The 19661-nt window shown below is 45.1% G+C and overlaps 1 protein-coding gene across 1 annotated transcript in view; it reads left to right on the top strand.

The window, feature by feature from the left end:
- The window catches only part of Igf1r (insulin like growth factor 1 receptor), a 300293-nt gene extending 284337 nt beyond the window's left edge, over window positions 1-15956 (top strand). The window contains exons 20-21 of the mRNA XM_026394732.2: window positions 4797-4931; window positions 13100-15956. Coding sequence (XP_026250517.1) covers window positions 4797-4931; window positions 13100-13481 — 517 coding nt within the window. The 3' untranslated portion in view covers window positions 13482-15956. The remainder of the gene's footprint in view (window positions 1-4796; window positions 4932-13099) is intronic.
- Window positions 15957-19661: the final 3705 nt, after the last annotated feature.

Genomic DNA, 19661 nt, shown 5'->3' with positions numbered 1-19661 from the left:
CTAAGGGGTGCAAAGACTTTCCTGTAGTACTCTTTATTGTATTCCCTGGACACATTGTATAAAGGCAGTCAGGTTCTGAAATAAAACTGAGATTCTTGGCAGACAAAAGCGCTGGCATATCAATCCACTTTCTCAAATGTCTTGGCTTTCCTCTTGGGAGATCCCATTGCTATTGTATACAGAAATGGTAGTTGTTTACTCCAACTGTCCGGATGACCGCATAAGGGAACTATTTCAATAGTGACTGACATCATTTTTTAACCTCATGAACTTTTCCTTCACAGTCAAGGGCCTTGGATCTTATTTTGAAGACAGGTACAAATTGAAAATAGCATTTGAATATGACCCAGCCAAGTATGATTGTTTCTTGAGCTAAAGGATTAGATCTGTTCTACAATCAGCTTACCCAAGATGGTTACCTCTTTTCTGTTAAATCAAAGTGTTAGAAATTGAGGTGTCAGAAGAGGGCATACCTGGGTGCACACATGCATCTGTTTGTCTAAGCTTTTTGCTTCCAGAAGCTTTGAGGTCAATTTATAGGGTAGGAAACAGAAGCAGGGTAGGAAGATAAAGCTAGAGTTGTTAATACTTCACAGGCTCACTCTCACCAAATTCAGTTACCAACTGTCACTTCAGAGACCAACAAAGGTCTGAGACTACATAGCCATTATGAACAAGTAAGAAAAGATATCCATAAAGGACAGTAGGTACTTGGAATTCATTCCCTTAAATATCCAGGCATTGGAAGTGCTTTGGGCTTTTGGGCATTTAGGGCCCAAAAGGATTAGGGCCTTTGAGGATAACACATTGGGGAAGGCCAGGGTGCTTCTTGGGCTCTACCCTGAAGCTGTCCCCTCTCTAAAGAATGGAAATAATTTTAGATGATGCTCAGTAGCACAAAACAATCATTCCTAAATAGTTAAGGACTAGGAAATATGAAGAATTTTGTCTGGGTTTTGTAGACGAAAACTCAGAATCCTAAGGTTGGGAGACACCCCAGAGGTCAGTGTCCTGAATCCCCTTACTGTATCCTTCACAGCTGGCATTTGAGCTTCTGCAGAGTTGCTTCCAGGGGCTATGTGTTCACTCCCTCAGCCTGGCCAGCTGGACTTTTCAAATGTCTGTATTTTTCTCACACCCTTCTTACAGTCGGCCTCTCTGGGACACCGTTTTTGCCCTTCTGTCTGCAGCATAGTCACACATACTGCTCTGTTCTTGGTCAGGCTGTGGAGTCATCCAAGACTTGTCTCTGTCCTCTAGTTTAATACCCTGGGATCCTGCTGTATCCTAGGTTTATTCCTTGGGCCTTTGGGAACTGTGGCTGCTCCTTTTGCAGTTCCTTCATCCTTCTCAAATAGCCCATGTGGATTAAAGAGCGTGGTGTGCCCCTAGATGTGTGGAAAACCAGGCAGAGGGGGCTGGGATTGTAGCTTAGCAGTAGAGTGCTTACCTAGTATGTACGAGGCACTGGGTTTGATCCCCAGCATCACATTAAAAATAGATAAATAAAATAAAGATATTGTGTACATCTACAACTAAAAAAAAGGTAAATATTAAAGGAAGGAAGGAAGGAAACTAGGCAGAAGATGGGGAGTGGGACTTGACAGCATATTGTTGCTCCCTTCCTGTGTACCACCCCACACACAGTCGTCATTTCTTGACTTGTTAAGCAATTTTCCAGGAAGGCACAAATTCCAAGGTTATTTGCTTCTTTGGTGACTAATTCTGAACAATGGGGAATATGGATTTCTTTGTAGGTGTCAATTTGCTGGTGGCTAGAACAGATATGCACTAACTACCCTCTTTCCCCACCAAGTAAGATCATACCATGGGGTCTGTGTACTTGGAGGAAACACCCCAGTGTTTTAAGAAGACTACAAAGAGACATTTGTCTAATGTTTAAAGATTAAATCTGTCCACAAAATACTTGCTTTGGGGTGAAGGCATTAGTAGGTAAGTTCATGCAGTGAAATGCCTTCTTTGAAAAACATACAGGTGATGCATATTTCTCAGTGCCTCTGCCTGACTGTGGCCTTGGTCAAGTCACCAGGCTTCTCTGGGCTCTACTGGCTTGTCAGTTAGGTGAATAATGTCTAGGGACGCCTGTGCTTTCTGCTCCTTCTGTGTTACTTTGATAGATGTTTAAATGGCTGTTATGACAACTGGTGTTAGGTAGAAATGACACAGCCCCTGAACCCCGGAGCAGAAAAAGAATGGAATGTAGTTTTTGTATTGAACTGTGAAGGACAACTACAGACTGGAGCACTTAGTGTCACAAGGACAGATGAAACTGACATTAGACAAGAATCATTCAGGAAAAAAAAAATTGTAGTTCAATATAATAAGAATTAGTGGTGAAATGTGTCTATTGCTTCCTGTTTTATTTCATATGTGTGATTGTGACGTTATCAGTTTGTGGAAGAAGCACATACAACAAAAGAAGCCATCCCTGTCCTTAAGGGATTAAGTCTTATAGAGAAGAAAAAGTGACCTGGCAGGTTGGGGTCAAGGAAACCTTCATAGACGAGATGAAGTTGTAGGACCACCCCACTGCCACCAATGAAGCAATGGGGAAAGGGGATCCTGGCAGGGAATCTGGGGGAGAATGGGGAATAGTAGTACTTTCTTGAGGGAATCAGGTTATTTACATGGTTACTGTGTTAGGGATTTGGGATCCATTCTGCAGGCTCTGCAAATTAAGGTTTCTGAATAGGAGAGTGACCTAGAGCTGTGTTACAAGAAAGAAGTTCACATTAGCTGGAATGGAAGGGTGCAATAGGCTGGGCAAGGAAGACCACCTGCACAAAGGAAGCACTGGGGGTGGGGAAGGAGGAACCACATGCAGCTTGAACAAACCTGGGTCTTAACTGCCAAGTCATGAGACCTCAAAGAGGCTAGGGTGACCACAGGTGTACCACTCCAGTGGAATGGGACATTTGCTGTAGAGAGGCTGAGAGAAGAACAGGAAGCCTGACAGTTCAGTTTGAGACACACTGAGTTTGTGGAGGAGCTTGGAGTAGAGCTATGGGGCTCCAAGGGCCTGGGTGGAGCCATCCAGTTAGAACTGGCTGCCTGAAAACTGGTGACCTGGCCAGGAAAAGTGGTGGGGCTAGAGAAGTGGGGTTGGCAGAAGCCATGTCCTCAGATCATTTCTCATACCAGCCGGTAGTTGGTAAAAATAGAAAGCTCATCACTTTTGCTGGGTGGCATTGCGGCCTCTGAGGTATGCTGCTTCTGTGATGGGCAGGTTTGGGAAAGCAGAGCTTCCCCACTATTGAGTTGATGGAAAACTCGCTTCCTTTGCCCGGTTCTTTTAAAAGCCATGCTTTGGCCATGCTTTGGTTTTTATGGGTCTCTTTGTACTACTGAAGACTATTTTTTGGTCACCTGCAGTTAGAAAGGACCATGGGTGGGTCAGTACTCTGATTGCTAAGGTTCTGTTTCTAATGTGCTTTTTTTTTTATTATTGGTTGTTCACAACATTACAAAGCTCTTGACATATCATATTTCATACATTAGATTGAAGTGGGTTATGAACTCCCAATTTTACCCCAAATGCAGATTGCAGAATCACATCGTCTAATGTGCTTTTTATATCAATTTGTACAAAAACTTTTTGTTAATGGGAAAGAACCGAAGCAGTGAATAAAACATTCTGATACAGTCATAATCCCCCAAGCTGCTTAGAGCTCTGGGTGGGAAATACCTTGCCACAGGTTTTTCTGTGAGGCTTGGCTAGTACCCTGTGCCAGGTTCCACGAGAAGCCTCATAGGCAACTTACTCACAGGCAGTCTGACTTATTCCACTGATGTGACCCTGGCATAGTGCAAATAGGTCAGGAAGAATTTGTGAAGGTGGGCATTTACCCTGAGAAGCTACATTGATTTTGCAGATTACAGCATTGCTTTCTTGAACATTATCTATCTGAAATTTCTACATAAATGCCTGTTTTAATTTGAACTTCTGAACTGATAGGCAAATCTGCAGGAATGGTAGAACTGCTCACCTCTTTGCCTTCCAAGTTCATTGTTCAGTGAGCCTCTGTGGAAGGAGATTCTTACTGTTGTGTCACTCACTACTCATGGGCCAATGCAGCCCACCCGAGACCCCTACCTATGGAGCGAGGCCTCTGAGCCAGCAGCTCCTGGGCTCTTTGCGAGCTCAAGGGTTCTCTTCTCTTTCCTGAGTCAAATCATGATCCCTGTAGAGTTTTTAAACATTCCAAGGCCCAGGGCACCCATCCAATCAAAAGCTCCTATTGGGGGCCCAGGCATCAGTCTATTTAAAACACTCCCAGGAGGTTCTCTTGTGTAGCAGTGTTCAGAAATTCTAGGATAGAGATTTCTAAGCTGATCATAAGAATCTCTCAAGGAGCTTGTTAAGATTTATTATCCCAAGTCAGTGACTGTCTAGAACCTGGAGGTCTGCATTTTTTTTTTATTCTTAGAATAAAACAAATTTGGAAAGTACCTCCCTGTGGGGGTAAATGGCTGGAACTAGGCACTGAGGACTGTGATCTAAATCAGGAACTTCTGCACCATGCAGGGATTGCTGAAAGCTCCCCCAGCATCAGTTGCCTCAGCTCTGCCATGAGGGCTAAAGTTGCAGGGAACATCAGTGGTGATGGGGGAAGGCAGATGTCCCACATTCAGCGAAGTGCCTGGCTCACTGTCAAGCAGTCACCTCCAAGAGGATAGTTTTTCAGTGCCTAAGGTTGAGGAAATATTGGAAAAGGGGGGCAGAATGGTCCTGCCCGTCATTCTCCAAGCCTCTCATGTATCTTTTCTCCCTGTAGGTCCTTCGGGGTTGTCCTCTGGGAGATTGCCACACTGGCCGAGCAGCCGTACCAGGGCTTGTCCAACGAGCAAGTCCTTCGCTTCGTCATGGAGGGTGGCCTTCTAGACAAGCCGGACAACTGCCCCGACATGCTGTATGTATTTTCTGGGCCCCCTCAGCTCCCTTTTGATTTATTTCCTGAAATAACTGTTTTCCTGAGTCATGTAAGATTAAAAATTTCAGGAACCAGAAATTCTTTCTGGTCCTATGGGTGTGGTGATGATACCGAGCAGATTAGAACAGCCTTATTTATCCTCTTCAGAAGATCTTACATGTCCTGTGCCTTTTGGGCTAACACCCTAATTCCTTAATTATTCAGTTCTAATTTTCAGTTTGCACTGTTTCTGAGTCCCAATGTCTCCATAAAATATTTGACTAAAGCAATCTTTGCTCATCTTTTCCACGTAAGGATTAAAAAAAAAAAAGTCAACAACACAATACTTACTACTCCTTTCTTTTTTAAAAAAATAAATAAAAAATATCTGATTTTTTTAAATCTTTATTTTGTTTATTTATTTTTATGTGGTGCTGAAGATTGAACCCGTTTCTCACATGTGCGAGGCAAGCTCTCTGCCACTGAGCCACAACCCCAGCCCCACAATACTTATTACTCTTAAGTCAAATTCAAGGGTTTGGCTTCTGAAATCTTTTACGTAATGGGGGTATGTGCTTCATAGGCCTCACTTCTCAATGCTTCTTGGAAATGCTCCCAACATTTGTCAACTTTCCATCACTCTAACAAATACCTCAGATAATCAACTTACAAAAAGAAAAGGATTCTTTTGGCCCACAGTTGTGGTGTTTTCAGTTGTTGATCAGTTGGCATGTTTCTTTGGGGGCTGGGATAGGCCAGCACATTATGTCAGAAGTGTATACCAAAGCAAAACTGCAAACCCCATGGCCTCGAAGCAGAAGTGAGCCAGAAGGAAATGGGCTCCTACTGTCCCCTTCAAGGACATGCCCTAATGATTTTGAAGAGCTCCCAGTAGGCCTCACTTCCCTAAAGGTTCCACTATCTTCCAGCAGCATCAAGCTGGGGACCGTGCCTTCAACACATGGCCTTTGGAGGACTTTAGCATCAAACTGTAACACCCACCTGGTGTTTTGTGGCTTGGTAGAGGTCCAGGCTGCTGAAGTAGGTGGAGGACTAAAGTTGGGGAGATACAAAGGTGTTCTGTTTGGATCATCAGTTACAGGACAGGTATAGAATGGGAGCATCAGGCTAATTTTTTATGTGTACATTAAGGCCAGGCTCAGAGATTCTTCTGTATCCCAATAGCTAGATAAGAAGTAGGTTCTACTAGTATATCAAAAATTTGGGAATTTTCTAAAATGCTTTTCAAGACAGGTTTTGCTTTACTTGAGAAAGCACTCCAGAGGAATTGTTGGGCTGTTTTTATGTCTACATGAAATGTCACACAGATCTTCCTAGCTACCCATACACCCTCCTTCAGTAAGTAAAGTAAAGTACTGACAAGGCTGGAGCCCCATAGTGGCAGGATGATGTACAGGCAGGAGTTGGACACATGTCTGTGAGCACAAGGGAATGGACCCCAGCAGCCATGAAAGCTTTCTCACATGGTCTCTCAGGTGGCCTTGGGCCAGAGATCCATGCAGGTGTGCCAGCTCTTCTGCTCAGTCTTATGAAGCTGAAATCAAAGTGTTGAACAGGTTGTGATCTCATCTAAGGCACAGGGTCATCTTCCAGCTCCTCAGGTTGTTAGCAGGAGTTGGCTCCTCGTAGCTGTAGGACTGAAGCTGTAGGACTGAAGTCCCTGTGCTCTTACCACTTGTTGACTGGGCACCATATTCAGCCCTGGAGGCCATTTGAGTCCTTGCCACATGCCACTTCCATTGGCCATCATGGGAGAGCAGCTTATTTCTTCAAGACCTACAAGACTTTTCTGCTTCTACTGTTTTTATCCTGATTAAGTCAGATCCACCCAGGATAATCACACTTTTGTGCAACTCAAAATTAAAGGAGTGAAGTGTCATGTTTACAAGACCCCCTGCCATACATACAGATGAGGGGACTCTGTTTACACCAGAGGTGGGGATCTTGAGACCATCTTAGGATCCCACAGCCTTAGAAAGGGAAGTCTTTGTCTATCAGCAAAACAAAGTCTTGTTTTTTATTTCAAAGCACTTTGATTGTTACCCCCAAAACTGCATTCCATGTACAGGAAGTGAGCTTCATTCCCCTGGCTCTAGCTGTGTGAGTGAAGCGGGGAACTCAATACAGCACCCTCTGCTTCAAGATGGTATGCAGTGAACATTGTGTTCATTAGTTGCTGCTTCTGAACATCAGTCCAGCAGAAGCCTGTTCTGTCCCAGGGACACTTTGCATGAATTAAGAAAGAAAGCTGCAAGGAGAATGTCAAAGAATGCCCCCATGAAGGCATCCTCCTCTCATTGGCTAGTATGTGTGTGTGTGTGTGTGGTGGGAGGGTATTCCATTTGCTCCTCTGAGCATAGGAAATCAGGGAGTGGCTTGAGCCTGGGGGCAGTCCTAGGCCTGCCGGGCCTCCCATTCGGGCCTCCCATTATCCCTTGTCAAAGAGACCTCCTAGTACAGTCTTTTCAGAACTCCACAACCCAAAGTTGGAAGAGACCTTGCCCAGCATATAATCCCACCTCTCCTCACCTATACGCAAAACCTGATAGTTGAAAACAACAATCAGTATCAATTATCTCACAGAGTTTCGGAAGATGAGGAATCCGGGAGTGGCTTAGTAGGATGGCTCTGGCTTGGAGTCTCTAGGTTCTTGCTGTCAAGCAAATGGGGTTGTGGTCCTCTGAAGGCTCACCCAGGGTGGCAGATCTTCTTCCAAGGCACCAATGTGGATGTGCACCATGTGAGGTCTCACTTTCTATGTGGACCTCCGCATAGCACCACTGGAATGTCCTCATGACACACAGATGGCTTCCCTTAGAGCAGGGCTCATCAAACTCTCTAAAGGGCCAGATAGACAGTAAATATTTTTGGTTCTGTGGGCCCTCACAGTCTTGATTGCAACTACTCAGCTTTGCTGCTGTGTGCAAAAGCAGCCATAGAGATCATATAAATGAGCATGGCTGAGGTCCAATAAAATTTTACTTTTGGATACTAAAATTTGAATTTCATGTAACTCTGTGCTGTCACATAACATTTTTTCTTTGATTTTTTTCCCCAACCATTTGTAAATTTAAAAGCCATTTGTAGTTCAGAGGCCCTACAAATTCAGGGAGACTGCAGGCCAAATTGGGCCCATAGACCTATAGATTGCCTGCTCTGCCTTGCCCTGGAGCTAGTGATCCATAAGCAAAGTGGCCTCCAGTGTCCCTTCTGACCTAATCCCAGAAGGAACACTCTACTGCTTCCAACTCCTCCAAGTTTCAGTGTGGGAGGGGATTACTCAGAGAAGCTCTGGGAGTCCTGAAAGCTGGTTTCCACCTTCTGTACCTGCAGTGTCCCTTATAGGTGACCATCTGCTGCCCACCTTGAACAGTAACTGCTAAGTAAAATGAAAGAAAGGGAGTTATGAGCACTGATGCCCACTGAATTTGCATAAAGGTACATAGTGCCAGAATAGATTTGAATACTAGAATTAGTGGTATTTAGCAAGCTTAGAAATAGCCCAGGAAAGCAGGTGTGAGTTTTTTTTCCTGTGGTTTGGTGCTGGTTGAGGGAGAGGTATTGCTTTTGTGCTTTTTCTTAGACTTGGATAAATGTTTGTCTCTGGGAAACTTGTAGGACTCTTGAAGTTGATCCATTTCCAGATGACTGGAGTTTCACTATTAATTCAATATGCCTGGGAAGCAGCCCACCTGCCATGGGAAAGGCAGTGGACTTCCTGTTCCCAGCGTGGAGGATGAGGAAGTTTACATAGAGAGGTTACCCTTGGATAAGAAATGTTTAATTCACAAGGCATTTCTGCTTTGCCATCCAGAACCCCTTTGGCAAATTTGTCTCCCTTCTAAGAGAAGAAAAGAAAAAAGGGAGGTGAGCTGGTTTCATAGGGAGTAGCTGAGTCATCCTTCTGAATTTACTGATGAGCTTAGTGAAGTTGAAGGGTTCTGGGAGAGGAGTTCTTTTGTTGTAAGGATGAAAAAATGGACTTTGTTTATCCCAGAGGAGAGCAGAGTCCTAAGCCCTTGGGAGTTGCCTAAAACCTACTGGGTCTCAAGTGGGAGAGGAAATCTTTCACCTTTGTGGTTCTGCTGTTGGAACAGGTACTCCCTAGCCATGTCATAGCCCCTAGGGGACTCAACTCAGTATCAGGAAGACCCTTCAGCAGTTTAGTGATGCCTATACATAAAGTCAGTTGTCTCAGTAGTAGCCAAGCCCTCATTCCTCAGTATCATAGTCTTCTGGCCTTAGAGGAAAGATTGCAGTCTGAGCCCCAGGGTATTCAAGTCTCAGCATCATAACTCAGTTTGAATTAATTCAGCAAGAGTCATGAAATCAGCTTTGGTTGTGGTTCCCTGCTGCATCCACATTTTAAAGTGATGACAAAGCCTGTCCTGAACCCTGTTTTATGTTCAGATCCTAGTACCTAGGCCACAAACATCACTGAATGTTCCAAGTACATACATGCTGGCTATTAAAGTCACAAAGATAAGTAAGGAGTGATCCTCGCTATCATGAAATCTGGAGGCATTAAAGGCCCCCACTCTAACACTGCAGGATAAGGGATAGAGCAGAGGGTGAACTCAGCTATAAAAACTCAGGCAAAGAAGCCACTTGTTCTGGTAGCATGTCCACAGCCCTGCACATCAGCTTTTTATTCTGCAGGATTCAGGAAAGAATTTGAACTTTTTAAACTCAAGAGAGTCATCAACTCATAGAAACACACTTGGTAGTATCTGATCATTTTTGTGGTTTTCAAGGAGTTTTTCCTTTTGCTGATTAAAGTGCCACATTGCTGGGAATCCTGGGTTGGTTTTGTGGAAATCAAGTGCATGAGTCGGCGCTACACAGGCAGGATGACTGCACCTACCCAGTTAGCCCTGGTATGAACTTTGCCACAGCATGCAAGCCATACTTCTCTGCTGCCCAGGGTTCTCCTTGCTGACTTGTTGGAATCTGACTTGAGGTCTCCACTAGGACTCATTGGCTTCAATGTGTCCTGGATCATGGAGCCAGGGCTCTGCCTTTGCAGGGCCTGCAGCAAGCAGGTGCTGGATTGAGATGGCATGCTTGGAATTTGCACTTCTTCTGTCTGGCAGCCCTGCCACCTCCATCCTGGCTAGGAAGTGGCTCAGAACAGCCCTGGCTATTCAGGGATGCTAGGAGGAATACATACTCAGCCCTGCAGAACCTCTCTGGAATCTAGTCTTTCTGCAGTGAAGGTCAACACTGGGCTGAGACTGAACTAACGCCCAGCAGCAGGAATGCTTGGGTCATGAGATGCCCAGTGCCACTTGGCTCACTGACACTTTCCATAGATCACAGCCTGTTCAGTTCAAGATGTCGGATGCCAATGACCAAGAGAAGGGTGGGAATATGGAAGCGTGCCTGTGTGCATACACAGACTTAGGGGTATAGTTCCATCCTGGGAAGCTGCTTCACAACCAGGCAGGAGTCCCATTGCAGCCTTGTTGCTACCCCAGAAGGAGGACTGAGTGTGTGCCCCATGAACTTTCAGTAGAGGACAGTGCTTTTCTCATCAGAGCTTACCAGTGGTAAAAAATGTGCTTTTTAACAGAAGAGTTTTATCAGCTCATAAATCCTTCTGGAGTCTACTGGGGAGTTTTCTTGTGGAAATAGTGTAAACAAGGTCTTGAATCCCACAGAGTGAAAAAGGCTTCCTTTTATGGGCAGCCCTGCAAGGGCTATGACTCTGGAACGATTTAAGGGAGGCATCACATGGAGTGTTTGTGCTAATGTCACTGCATCATGGCCCTGCTGGTGGCACCTCCTTGGCCCCCGGCCTCAGGGCATAAAGCCAGGTACAGCTCATGTTTTCAGCCCAGGCCACACACTGCTCAGGGTTAAGCCAATCAGCCAGACAGGAAATCACAGCCCAGACACAAAAAAATTGTTCCATATATTTGTGGCCCATTTCAATTAACTAATTAATTTTGATCTTTTTCTTAGAAAGACATGTCGATATAGAAAGACAGTTCTGTTTACTGTCTGACCAGAGGGGGAGACAATACACTAGCTGCTGGTTTATCAGTGCAAATCAAACCCTTCCAGGACATCGACTATCCAGTGGACAGCCAAGACAGGGTGATCTCCTAGCAGGACCATAATCCCTTTGGCTGAGGCAACCAAAGTATAACCATACTGTTTTACAGAGAGCCCCATCCCTACTCTGCCTTTGCTAGTTTTGTGATTGTCATTTGTGAAATGAGGATGCATTATAATAAACAGCCCCTCCTTCACAGACCTGGGAAGACCAAGGCAATTCCCACACATGAAGCTCCCGTTGCCTGGTACTATGTGTACTGTCACCTGCAGTCACTCGGCACTAACACCTACCCTTATGGTTAGTGCCACACCCAGGTTTACTTGGGAGGGAAGATAATTAGCCTTCCTCTTTTGTCTAATTCCTTTTCCTCCAGAGCAGGTTTTAGTCACATTTTTCTACAGAGGAGCCATACATATTTTAGGCTTATAGGCTAAACAGCCTCCTTTTAAACTCCCCAACCAACAGTTGGAACTTCAAAGCCACGGAGGATATGTAAACAAATGGATTCTGCTGTAATTTGCTGGCCCCCTAGGCCTCTAGAACATTGAATTCTGATGGATCTCCCTCTTGCTCTGTCTCAAAGGTCACTACCCTTCAGATCCAACCTGAGGTCTTCTGAGGAATCTGACCAGGTTGGCAGGGAAGCCTTCCTCTCTTAAGGCATCTTCTGCACCCTACAGGCAGTTTTTGTTTTGTTTTGTTTTGTTTTGTTTTGTTTTGTTTTTAAATTTGTTCTTTTTAGAGATACATGATAGTAGAATTCATTTTGACATATTATATATACATGGACTATAACTTTCCATTCTTCTGATTGTACATGATATGGAGTTATACTAGTCATGTATTCATATATGAACACAGGAAAGTTATATCCAATTCATTCTATTGTCTTTCCTATTCCCGTTCCCCTCCTTCCCTTCATTTCCCTGTCTAATCCAGTGAGCTTCTGTTTCAGGTGCTTTGAGCTTCCTGGATGTGGGGAGTTCCATTTGACCATTTTTAATCAAAAAGCATTTCTCCAGAAGCTTTAGAACAGAAGTGTATATTTCCAGCAAGAACAGAGGTGTAAGGGGAGGCACTTTGGTTTCATGCTCATGTGGGGCAGAGAAGCTGGCTGACTCCTCCTCAGAACCATGGCTACCCCTTCACTCTATCTAGCCCTTTGCTACTTTGCCCTCCAATTTGCTGCTCAGGTCTCTCTCTCTGTTCTGTACCAGTTCTGTTCTTGTCAAAGTCTGGGCCTTTCCTGGGTTGGGCAGCTGACTGCATCAGTAACAGCCTACCTCCTTTCTTCTTCCCTTTGTGACCTCTGTTCCATATGACCAGGAGGGATTCATGGAGATTGATGGCCCAGCTGATGTGATTGAAGTGTGGCTTGGGCTTATGCTCTGTTCTCTGCCTGCCCCTGGCTTGTGCAGGGTACTCTTGCCCAGTGTTCTCCTTGCTGACTTGTTGGAATCTGATTTGAGGTCTCCACCAGGACTCATTGGCTTCAATGCATCCTGGATCATGGAGCCAGGGCTCTGCCTTTGCAGGGCCTACAGCAAGCAGATGCTGGATTCAGATGGCTTGCTTGGAATTTGCACTTCTTCTGTCTGGCAGCCCTGCCACCTCCATCCTCCCATCCTCTGCCAAGGATATCCCCTGCGCTAGGATGAAGCTTGGATATGGCATAGGTGGGGCTCAGAGAGATTGCCATCAGGAAAGCCAAGATGGCTTTCAGTTTTATTTGTGAGAAATTGGAGTTTCCTACAGTCTGATTCTGGAAACAATGTTTCGGCAAGAGAGGGTTCAGCTAGAAGGTTGGCCGTTTTATTTCTTAGCACTGCCACTATAAATAAAGACGTGCACCAAGATTAGTCCTCCTCGGGAAATTAGGTTCCAGTAGGGCTTGGGTACTGGGGGTATTGAAAGGAATGGTGGGAAGTAAGAGGGCCAGCAGGATAGACAGCCAGAGGCTTAGAGAAGTGACAGAGCAATCCTCAGCTCTTACTGTGGGGAGTGGAACATGGTGAGAGGTCCAGGAGGCTACCTGGTCTCCTTAGCTTGGCCAGTCTGGGCCTATCTTGTGTCTGTCTCCCCTCAGGTTTGAGTTGATGCGCATGTGCTGGCAGTACAACCCCAAGATGAGACCTTCCTTCCTGGAAATCATCAGCAGCATCAAAGATGAGATGGAACCTGGTTTTCGGGAGGTCTCCTTCTACTACAGTGAGGAGAACAAGCCACCTGAACCTGAGGAGCTGGATCTGGAGCCTGAAAACATGGAGAGTGTCCCCCTGGACCCCTCGGCCTCATCGTCATCCCTGCCACTGCCCGACAGACACTCAGGACACAAGGCTGAGAATGGCCCAGGCCCTGGGGTGCTGGTTCTCCGAGCCAGCTTCGATGAGAGACGGCCTTACGCGCACATGAATGGAGGACGCACAGATGAGAGAGCCTTGCCGCTGCCCCAGTCTTCAACCTGCTGATTCTTGGATCCCGAATCCCGTGCAAACAGTAACGTGTGTGCACACTCAGCGGTGGGTGGGGGGAGAGAACGTTTTAACAATCTATTCACAAGCCTCCTGTACCTCAGTGGATCTTCAGAACTGCATTGCTGCCCACGGGAGACGGCTTCTTTGCAGTAAAACACATTTGGGATATTCCTTTTTTCAATATGCAAGCAGCTTTTTATTTCCCTACCCAAACCCTTAACTGACCGGCCTCTAAGAACCTTAATGACAACACTTAATAGCAACAGAACACTTGAGAATTGAGTCTCCTCATATAGTCTCTCTCTCGCTCTCACTCTCGCTCTCTCTCTCTCGCTCTCCCTCTCCCTCTTTCTTCTTTCTTTCCTTTTTCCTTTTCTGCTTCATAATGGAAAAATATTTGCCACAAACCCAGCCGGGAAGCCCTTTTTATCAGATGGAGGAAGTGGCTCTTCCTGGGATTCCACGTCACCCTGTGTATACCTGCCTGACACCACAGGTCTTTATAAAACACACACATACACACATCGAGACGGAGTTTCTTAACTGTGTCTTTAACCTTTCTAGTGTCATCTAAAATTCAAAAAGGGCCATTTTCATCCATGTTTGTTACCATTGTAATGCTGCCAAATTTTGCCAAAATCCTGAACTTTCTCCCTTATCATCCACACCCCCCCGCCCCCACGCACACTGATTTTCTTCTGTCCAGAGGAATGGGGTGAGCATGGTATCATTTATGAGAAATATTGGTGATGTACTCCATCTGACTGTTCCCCAGGTGCTTTCCAAGCCCACATCCACCCCAGTCTCGTTGCTTTTGATGACTAGGTTATTATTTGGGGGAACTGGACAAAATGGGACCTTCCATCAGTGAAGACGGGGAAAGGCTGAACCAGGTTCCCCACCCCACTCCCTACCTCCACCCCTTTCCCTCTGAGAATTCTGGAGGAAACAGACCCTGAGTTAAACCTAAAAACCAGACTAATGGGTCCATGTGGACATCATGCCAGTTTCCTCCCCCAGCCCCAGCACCCCCTCCTGACCCGCCAAGGAACACAGATGGGAAGGGTTTCCAGGGACCCAGCCCAGCCATTTGTGCAGGTGTGCAAGGAAAGGGGTTCAGACACCACAGCAGTGAGAAGAAGTGCAGGCAATGGAGTCAAGCATTCTAAGCTTTGTTGACATTTTCTCTGTTACTAGGACTTCTTCATGGGTCTTACAGTTCTATGTTAGACCCTGAAACATTTGCATACACATTGTCTTTAATGTCACTTTTATAACTTTTTTACGGTTCAGATATTCATCTATACGTCTGTACAGAAAAAAAAAAGCTGCTATTTTTTTTGTTCTTTATCTTTGTGGATTTAATCTATGAAAACTTTCAGGTCTACCCTTCTTCCCTTTCTGCTCACTCCAAGAAACTTCTTATGCTTTGTACTAGAGTGTGTGATTTTTCTTCCTTTTCTCCCAATAATTGATACTTCTAGAACATAATTTGCCATGAACTGTTTGATGCCTTTTTATAAATTCATCTCCCCTTTACCTGATCCCCCAGCCCCATTCATTGTAGGTTTTGTGGGCACGAGGCTGGTGCAGGAAGGAGGCAGATCAGAAGCTCGGGCCAAGGTCCCAGTGGGTCTTGCTCTCTCCTTCCCCTGCCTCCCTTCTTGTGGCATTGGAGTCTGTTACAGCGCAGGACACGATGCAAACTCAGGTTAGACCAAAAAAAAAAAAAAAAAGGTTGAATATCTCACACATCCTTGTTCAGTGTTTATAGTCCCCATCTTTGAAAGTCTCACCTTTCCCTTGCCTTTGTTTTGGTTGTGACACACATATATATATATTTTTTTAATTATTGGGTACAACAGCAGTTCTAACTGCAGACACTAGGCATTTGGATTACTATTTTTTTTAATGGATATTTAATCCTTCCATCCCACAGAAAACAGCTGCTGAGTCCCAGGGTGCAGCAGGGTGTGGCCCAACAGGCTCCCCTCTACTACCCTCCACCACCACCCTCACCATACCGACCTACCTGTCTCTAGAAACAGAGCATCCTAAGGGACTTCCCCCACACTGACAGGGAACAGGACCCCGGCATCCCAGCTGGCCCAGGGACAGCATCCTCAGGGGTGTGTACAAGCACATCGCCAGGTCCGCTGGCCTGAGTGCCAGGTCAGGGCAGTGCCAGCGCTGTGGCAGTCCCAGCCCTTTGCTCTTTCCCAGGGGACCAGAACCCTGGCGCTGGTGTGCTGTTCCTTGGCCAGGAATCCCAGTCCTTCAGCCCGGGGGTCTTGTTCTGTTTAGTTTTTTAGCACTTCTCACCAGAGTGATGACAGCACAAGAGTTGCTTCTGGGATGGAAATGTTTAAATTATGAGTAAGAACAAAACTCGAAGATGATGATTGCTAGTTGTGACTGGAGATTAAACACAAAAAAAGAAAGTCTGTAGTGCATTTTTGCTTGTCAGTAGTTTCAATCTCACAACTTTTTCACTAGCCTCTGTCCCACAGTGTTTTTCCTTAAAAAAAAAAAAAAGAAAGAAAGAAAAAAAGAAAAAAGATAATCAAGAAGGTATTATATGTAGGAGTTTTCTTTTAACTTATTTTGTGATACCAGTTTTAATCACTGTAGAGAAGCCCCCATTATGAATTTAAATACTGAGGAAAGGGTGTGTGTGTGTGTGTGTGTGTGTGTGTGTGTGTGTGTAAGATGGGACAGTTTTTTGATTTTGGGGTTTTTTTGTTGTTGTTGTTTTTCAAACATTTATCTACCTCACTCTTATTTTTTTATATGTGTATATAGAAAAAAAAAACAATACATCTCACATTTCTCAGCACCTGACAATAGGCCGTTGATACTGGTAACCTCATCCATGCCACAGGCCACACACCCAGGTGATGCAGGGAGAGAGGCCAGGCTGTTTTCCGGGGTCAAAACAACACTAACTCACCTCTCCACTCATTTCAAATGGCTTGCCTTTTTCTGAGATGTCTCATCTCATGTTGCTTTTCCTTTTTTCCTAACCTGGTTCCTCAGAGGTTGGGAGGTATTAGGATTGTCCTACTCTCAGCCCAGCAGCCCCTACAACCCTGAGGAGATAACAAGAGCACACCATGGGAGGCCACCTGGCCATCCCTGTTAGATGACTTTGGAACAAAACTACTTTATGCATGTTGAATGACCAACACATTTCATCACTGAGAAAGCAGGTGTTCTCCAGTCGCTGAGAACAGGAAGGTGCCCCCCCAACACCACACAGTTGATTCTGTGAGAATCCCACGTGTGCACGTGTGGGGTGTTGGTTGGTTCCCCTCACCTGCTCCAGTGAGGCCTGCAATGAGGCAGGGATGTGCTACCACCACTGATGCTGCTGCTTCTGCTGGGTTTGTTCCATTCAAGGGTGCAGCCACATCAACAATTTGAGAGCTTGGCCTTCTGATCCAGAATGCAGAGGTTCCTGACATTACCACCCATCTGATACAGAAAGGGTGGTAGGGGCAAAACCCCTTCCCCTCTGCAAACTGCTCTCAACTTTACCCTCATCTCCTCTTCCCCCAGGGGTAAACAGACATACCAAATCTTGGGGCTGAGAAAGCCAGTGGTAGGCCCAGCCTCTGTGGCATTCCCATCTGGTCAGGGATGTACCTCCGTCCATCCCGTCATCCTGCTGCTCACGGGCGGATGGTGTACTCTCCACATCCAGCGGCTGCTCATAAGCACTGGGGACTTCAGCTGGGAAACACATTGTGGGTAGTTTTGTCCAAGAAGGGGCAGCTCCTTAGCAGTTCCAGTATGTACAGTTAAGCTCAGGGGCCTTCTCCTTCCTGCTAGAACACTACCCTTGTCTCCCAAGTTCCTGGGGACCTTAAGATCATTGATAAATACTGTTTGATCAGGGTTTTCTTCTTCCACGCTGTAGGTGACCCCTTGGAATAGTGGCCTCTCCTCTCTTTTGCACATACTTACCGGTTTCCGCAACTGGATTTCTACAGATCATTCAGCTGGTTGTAAGGGTTTTGTTTAAACTGTCCAAGTTGTTGGTGTCATTTGTTTTTGTATTATGTAGGAGGTTTTTCTTTAAGTAGAGAGAAAACACTACAGTGTAGTGCCCATCATAACAAATGCTTCAGAAACACTTCAATAAAAGAAAATTTTGTTCGTGTGATGGTACAGTCATTTTACTGGACCAACCCACCCACCTTGACTATACCAAGGCATCATATATCCACAGTTCTAGCCTAATTTTATGCTGATTTTCCCACCTCTTCTCGATTTTTCTCTTTTGTGTGCTCCAAATAATCTTATCAAGCTGAGTTGTGGCATTTTCCATGCAACCTCCTTCTGACAGCAGCTCACACTGCTTGAAGTAACGTGAACCACTGAGGCACATCACTGCGTTGATGTGAGCATTAAGACATTCTCACATACAGCCCTTCCCTGAGGCAACAAGAGTTGGCATATTCTAGAGACATTGCGAACTTGAGCTGTGTGAGACCCAGACTATGCCAGTTCTCCTTATGGGATGTCATGATGTTTGACACACAGTTGGAAAGCGCTTCCTTCTTGGAAGATAGAAGACTGTGTTCGTGGCCATCACCGGCCTCTCCTTCCATCCTGTTTCTTGTGACTCGGGACGACATTTCAATGGTTGGAAAAGCGGCTTCATAAAATAGAAAAGTGGTTATTGGGAAACCACCAAATGGCAAAATGCTTGATATGTGGCACTGTGCTTTGGTTGGGATAACAGATCGATGAGCCATGTATGATGCCAAATAGTAGGCCAGTCTGATCCACCAAAGCCTCTTTCTTAGCAGTCCACCTCTGTGACTGGTGGCCATGGTGGCCAAGTTACACTGACTCAGGTGAGTGAGAAGGCTAAGATGCTCATCCCCAGTGCTCAGCTCTCACTTCTGGGTCTGCTTAGGGCGACCAGACAGTGTTGAAGGCAACTCCTTTCCAAAATGTAGGCACCTTCCAGTTGACAGTAACACTCCATGGTATGCCTTGGCCCATTCCAGCAGTCCCAGTAACACACTTAAGGTTTGGGGTTTGTGCTTTTGTTAATGTTACTTTTGTGTTTGTCAGCTGTCTTTTCATTTCCTGGGCTAAGCAGCATTGGGAGACTTGGACCAGAGATCCACTCCTTAAGAACCAGTGATGAAAGTCAAACTTTCTTACTCCACTCTGAACTAGTCAGTGGTACAAATGAGAACTTCAAGAGAGGATGTTGTTTAGATTGAACCTCTGTTGCCAGAGATGCTGAAGATACAGACCTTGAATAAGCCAGAAGTTTTTCTTTCTGGCCTCCAACTTGGATGACTAGTTGGTCATTTAGAGAAATGAACGCTCCTCAATGGTGGAATGACCAGGCATTAGGAAACCATTGTTAACAGGGATCATGACATGAAGAGAAGAATTGCGGGCAGAAGGGTACAGGGCTTTGGAAGAAGCATGGGCAGTGTTTTGAACTTGATGCCTTTTGAAGGTATCAGACCACATCCAGGCTCAACAGTCATCCATGGGCATTTGGTTTCAACAAATAAACCTAACATCCTGCTCTGGAAACCTACAGAGTTAAATCACATTGTTCAAGAATGCGAACTATATCACACTCACCAGTTGTCAGTTCTGGGGTGTGACTTTAGAGTTTTGTTTTATTTTGTTTCTGCAAGAACATAATAATCACTCATTTGTATGTCCACATTTGTGTGTCCGCATCTTTCCAGTAAACATTTTTTTAATTAGACACTCATTAGTGTTTCCAATAGGGCTCTTAAGTCCAGTAGATTACGGGTAGTCAGTTGACGAAGATCTGGTTTACAAGAACTAATTAAATGTTTCATTGCATTTTTGTAAGAACATAGAATAATTTTATAAAATGTTTGTAGTTTATAATTGCTAAAAATAATTTAAAGACACTTTTTTTTTCTCTCTGTGTGCAAATGTGTGTTTGTGATCCATTTTTTAGGACACCTCTTTACTAGCTAGCTTTACAATATGCCAAAAAAAAAAAAAAATTAAAAATAAAAAAAGAAAGAAAGAAAAAGAAAAAAAAAAGATTTTCCTGGACCCAGGCCATGGCTCACCCTCTTTTCCCCCCATGCTTTGTGCCCTATATAACAAAGGAATGATGATGTTTTCAAAAGTAGTTCTGTATCTTCAGTATCTTGGTCT

The sequence above is a fragment of the Urocitellus parryii genome, chromosome 6 (genome assembly GCF_045843805.1).
Source record: "Urocitellus parryii isolate mUroPar1 chromosome 6, mUroPar1.hap1, whole genome shotgun sequence".
Lineage (NCBI taxonomy): Eukaryota > Metazoa > Chordata > Mammalia > Rodentia > Sciuridae > Urocitellus > Urocitellus parryii.
This window is presented reverse-complemented; position numbering and strand designations above follow the sequence as displayed.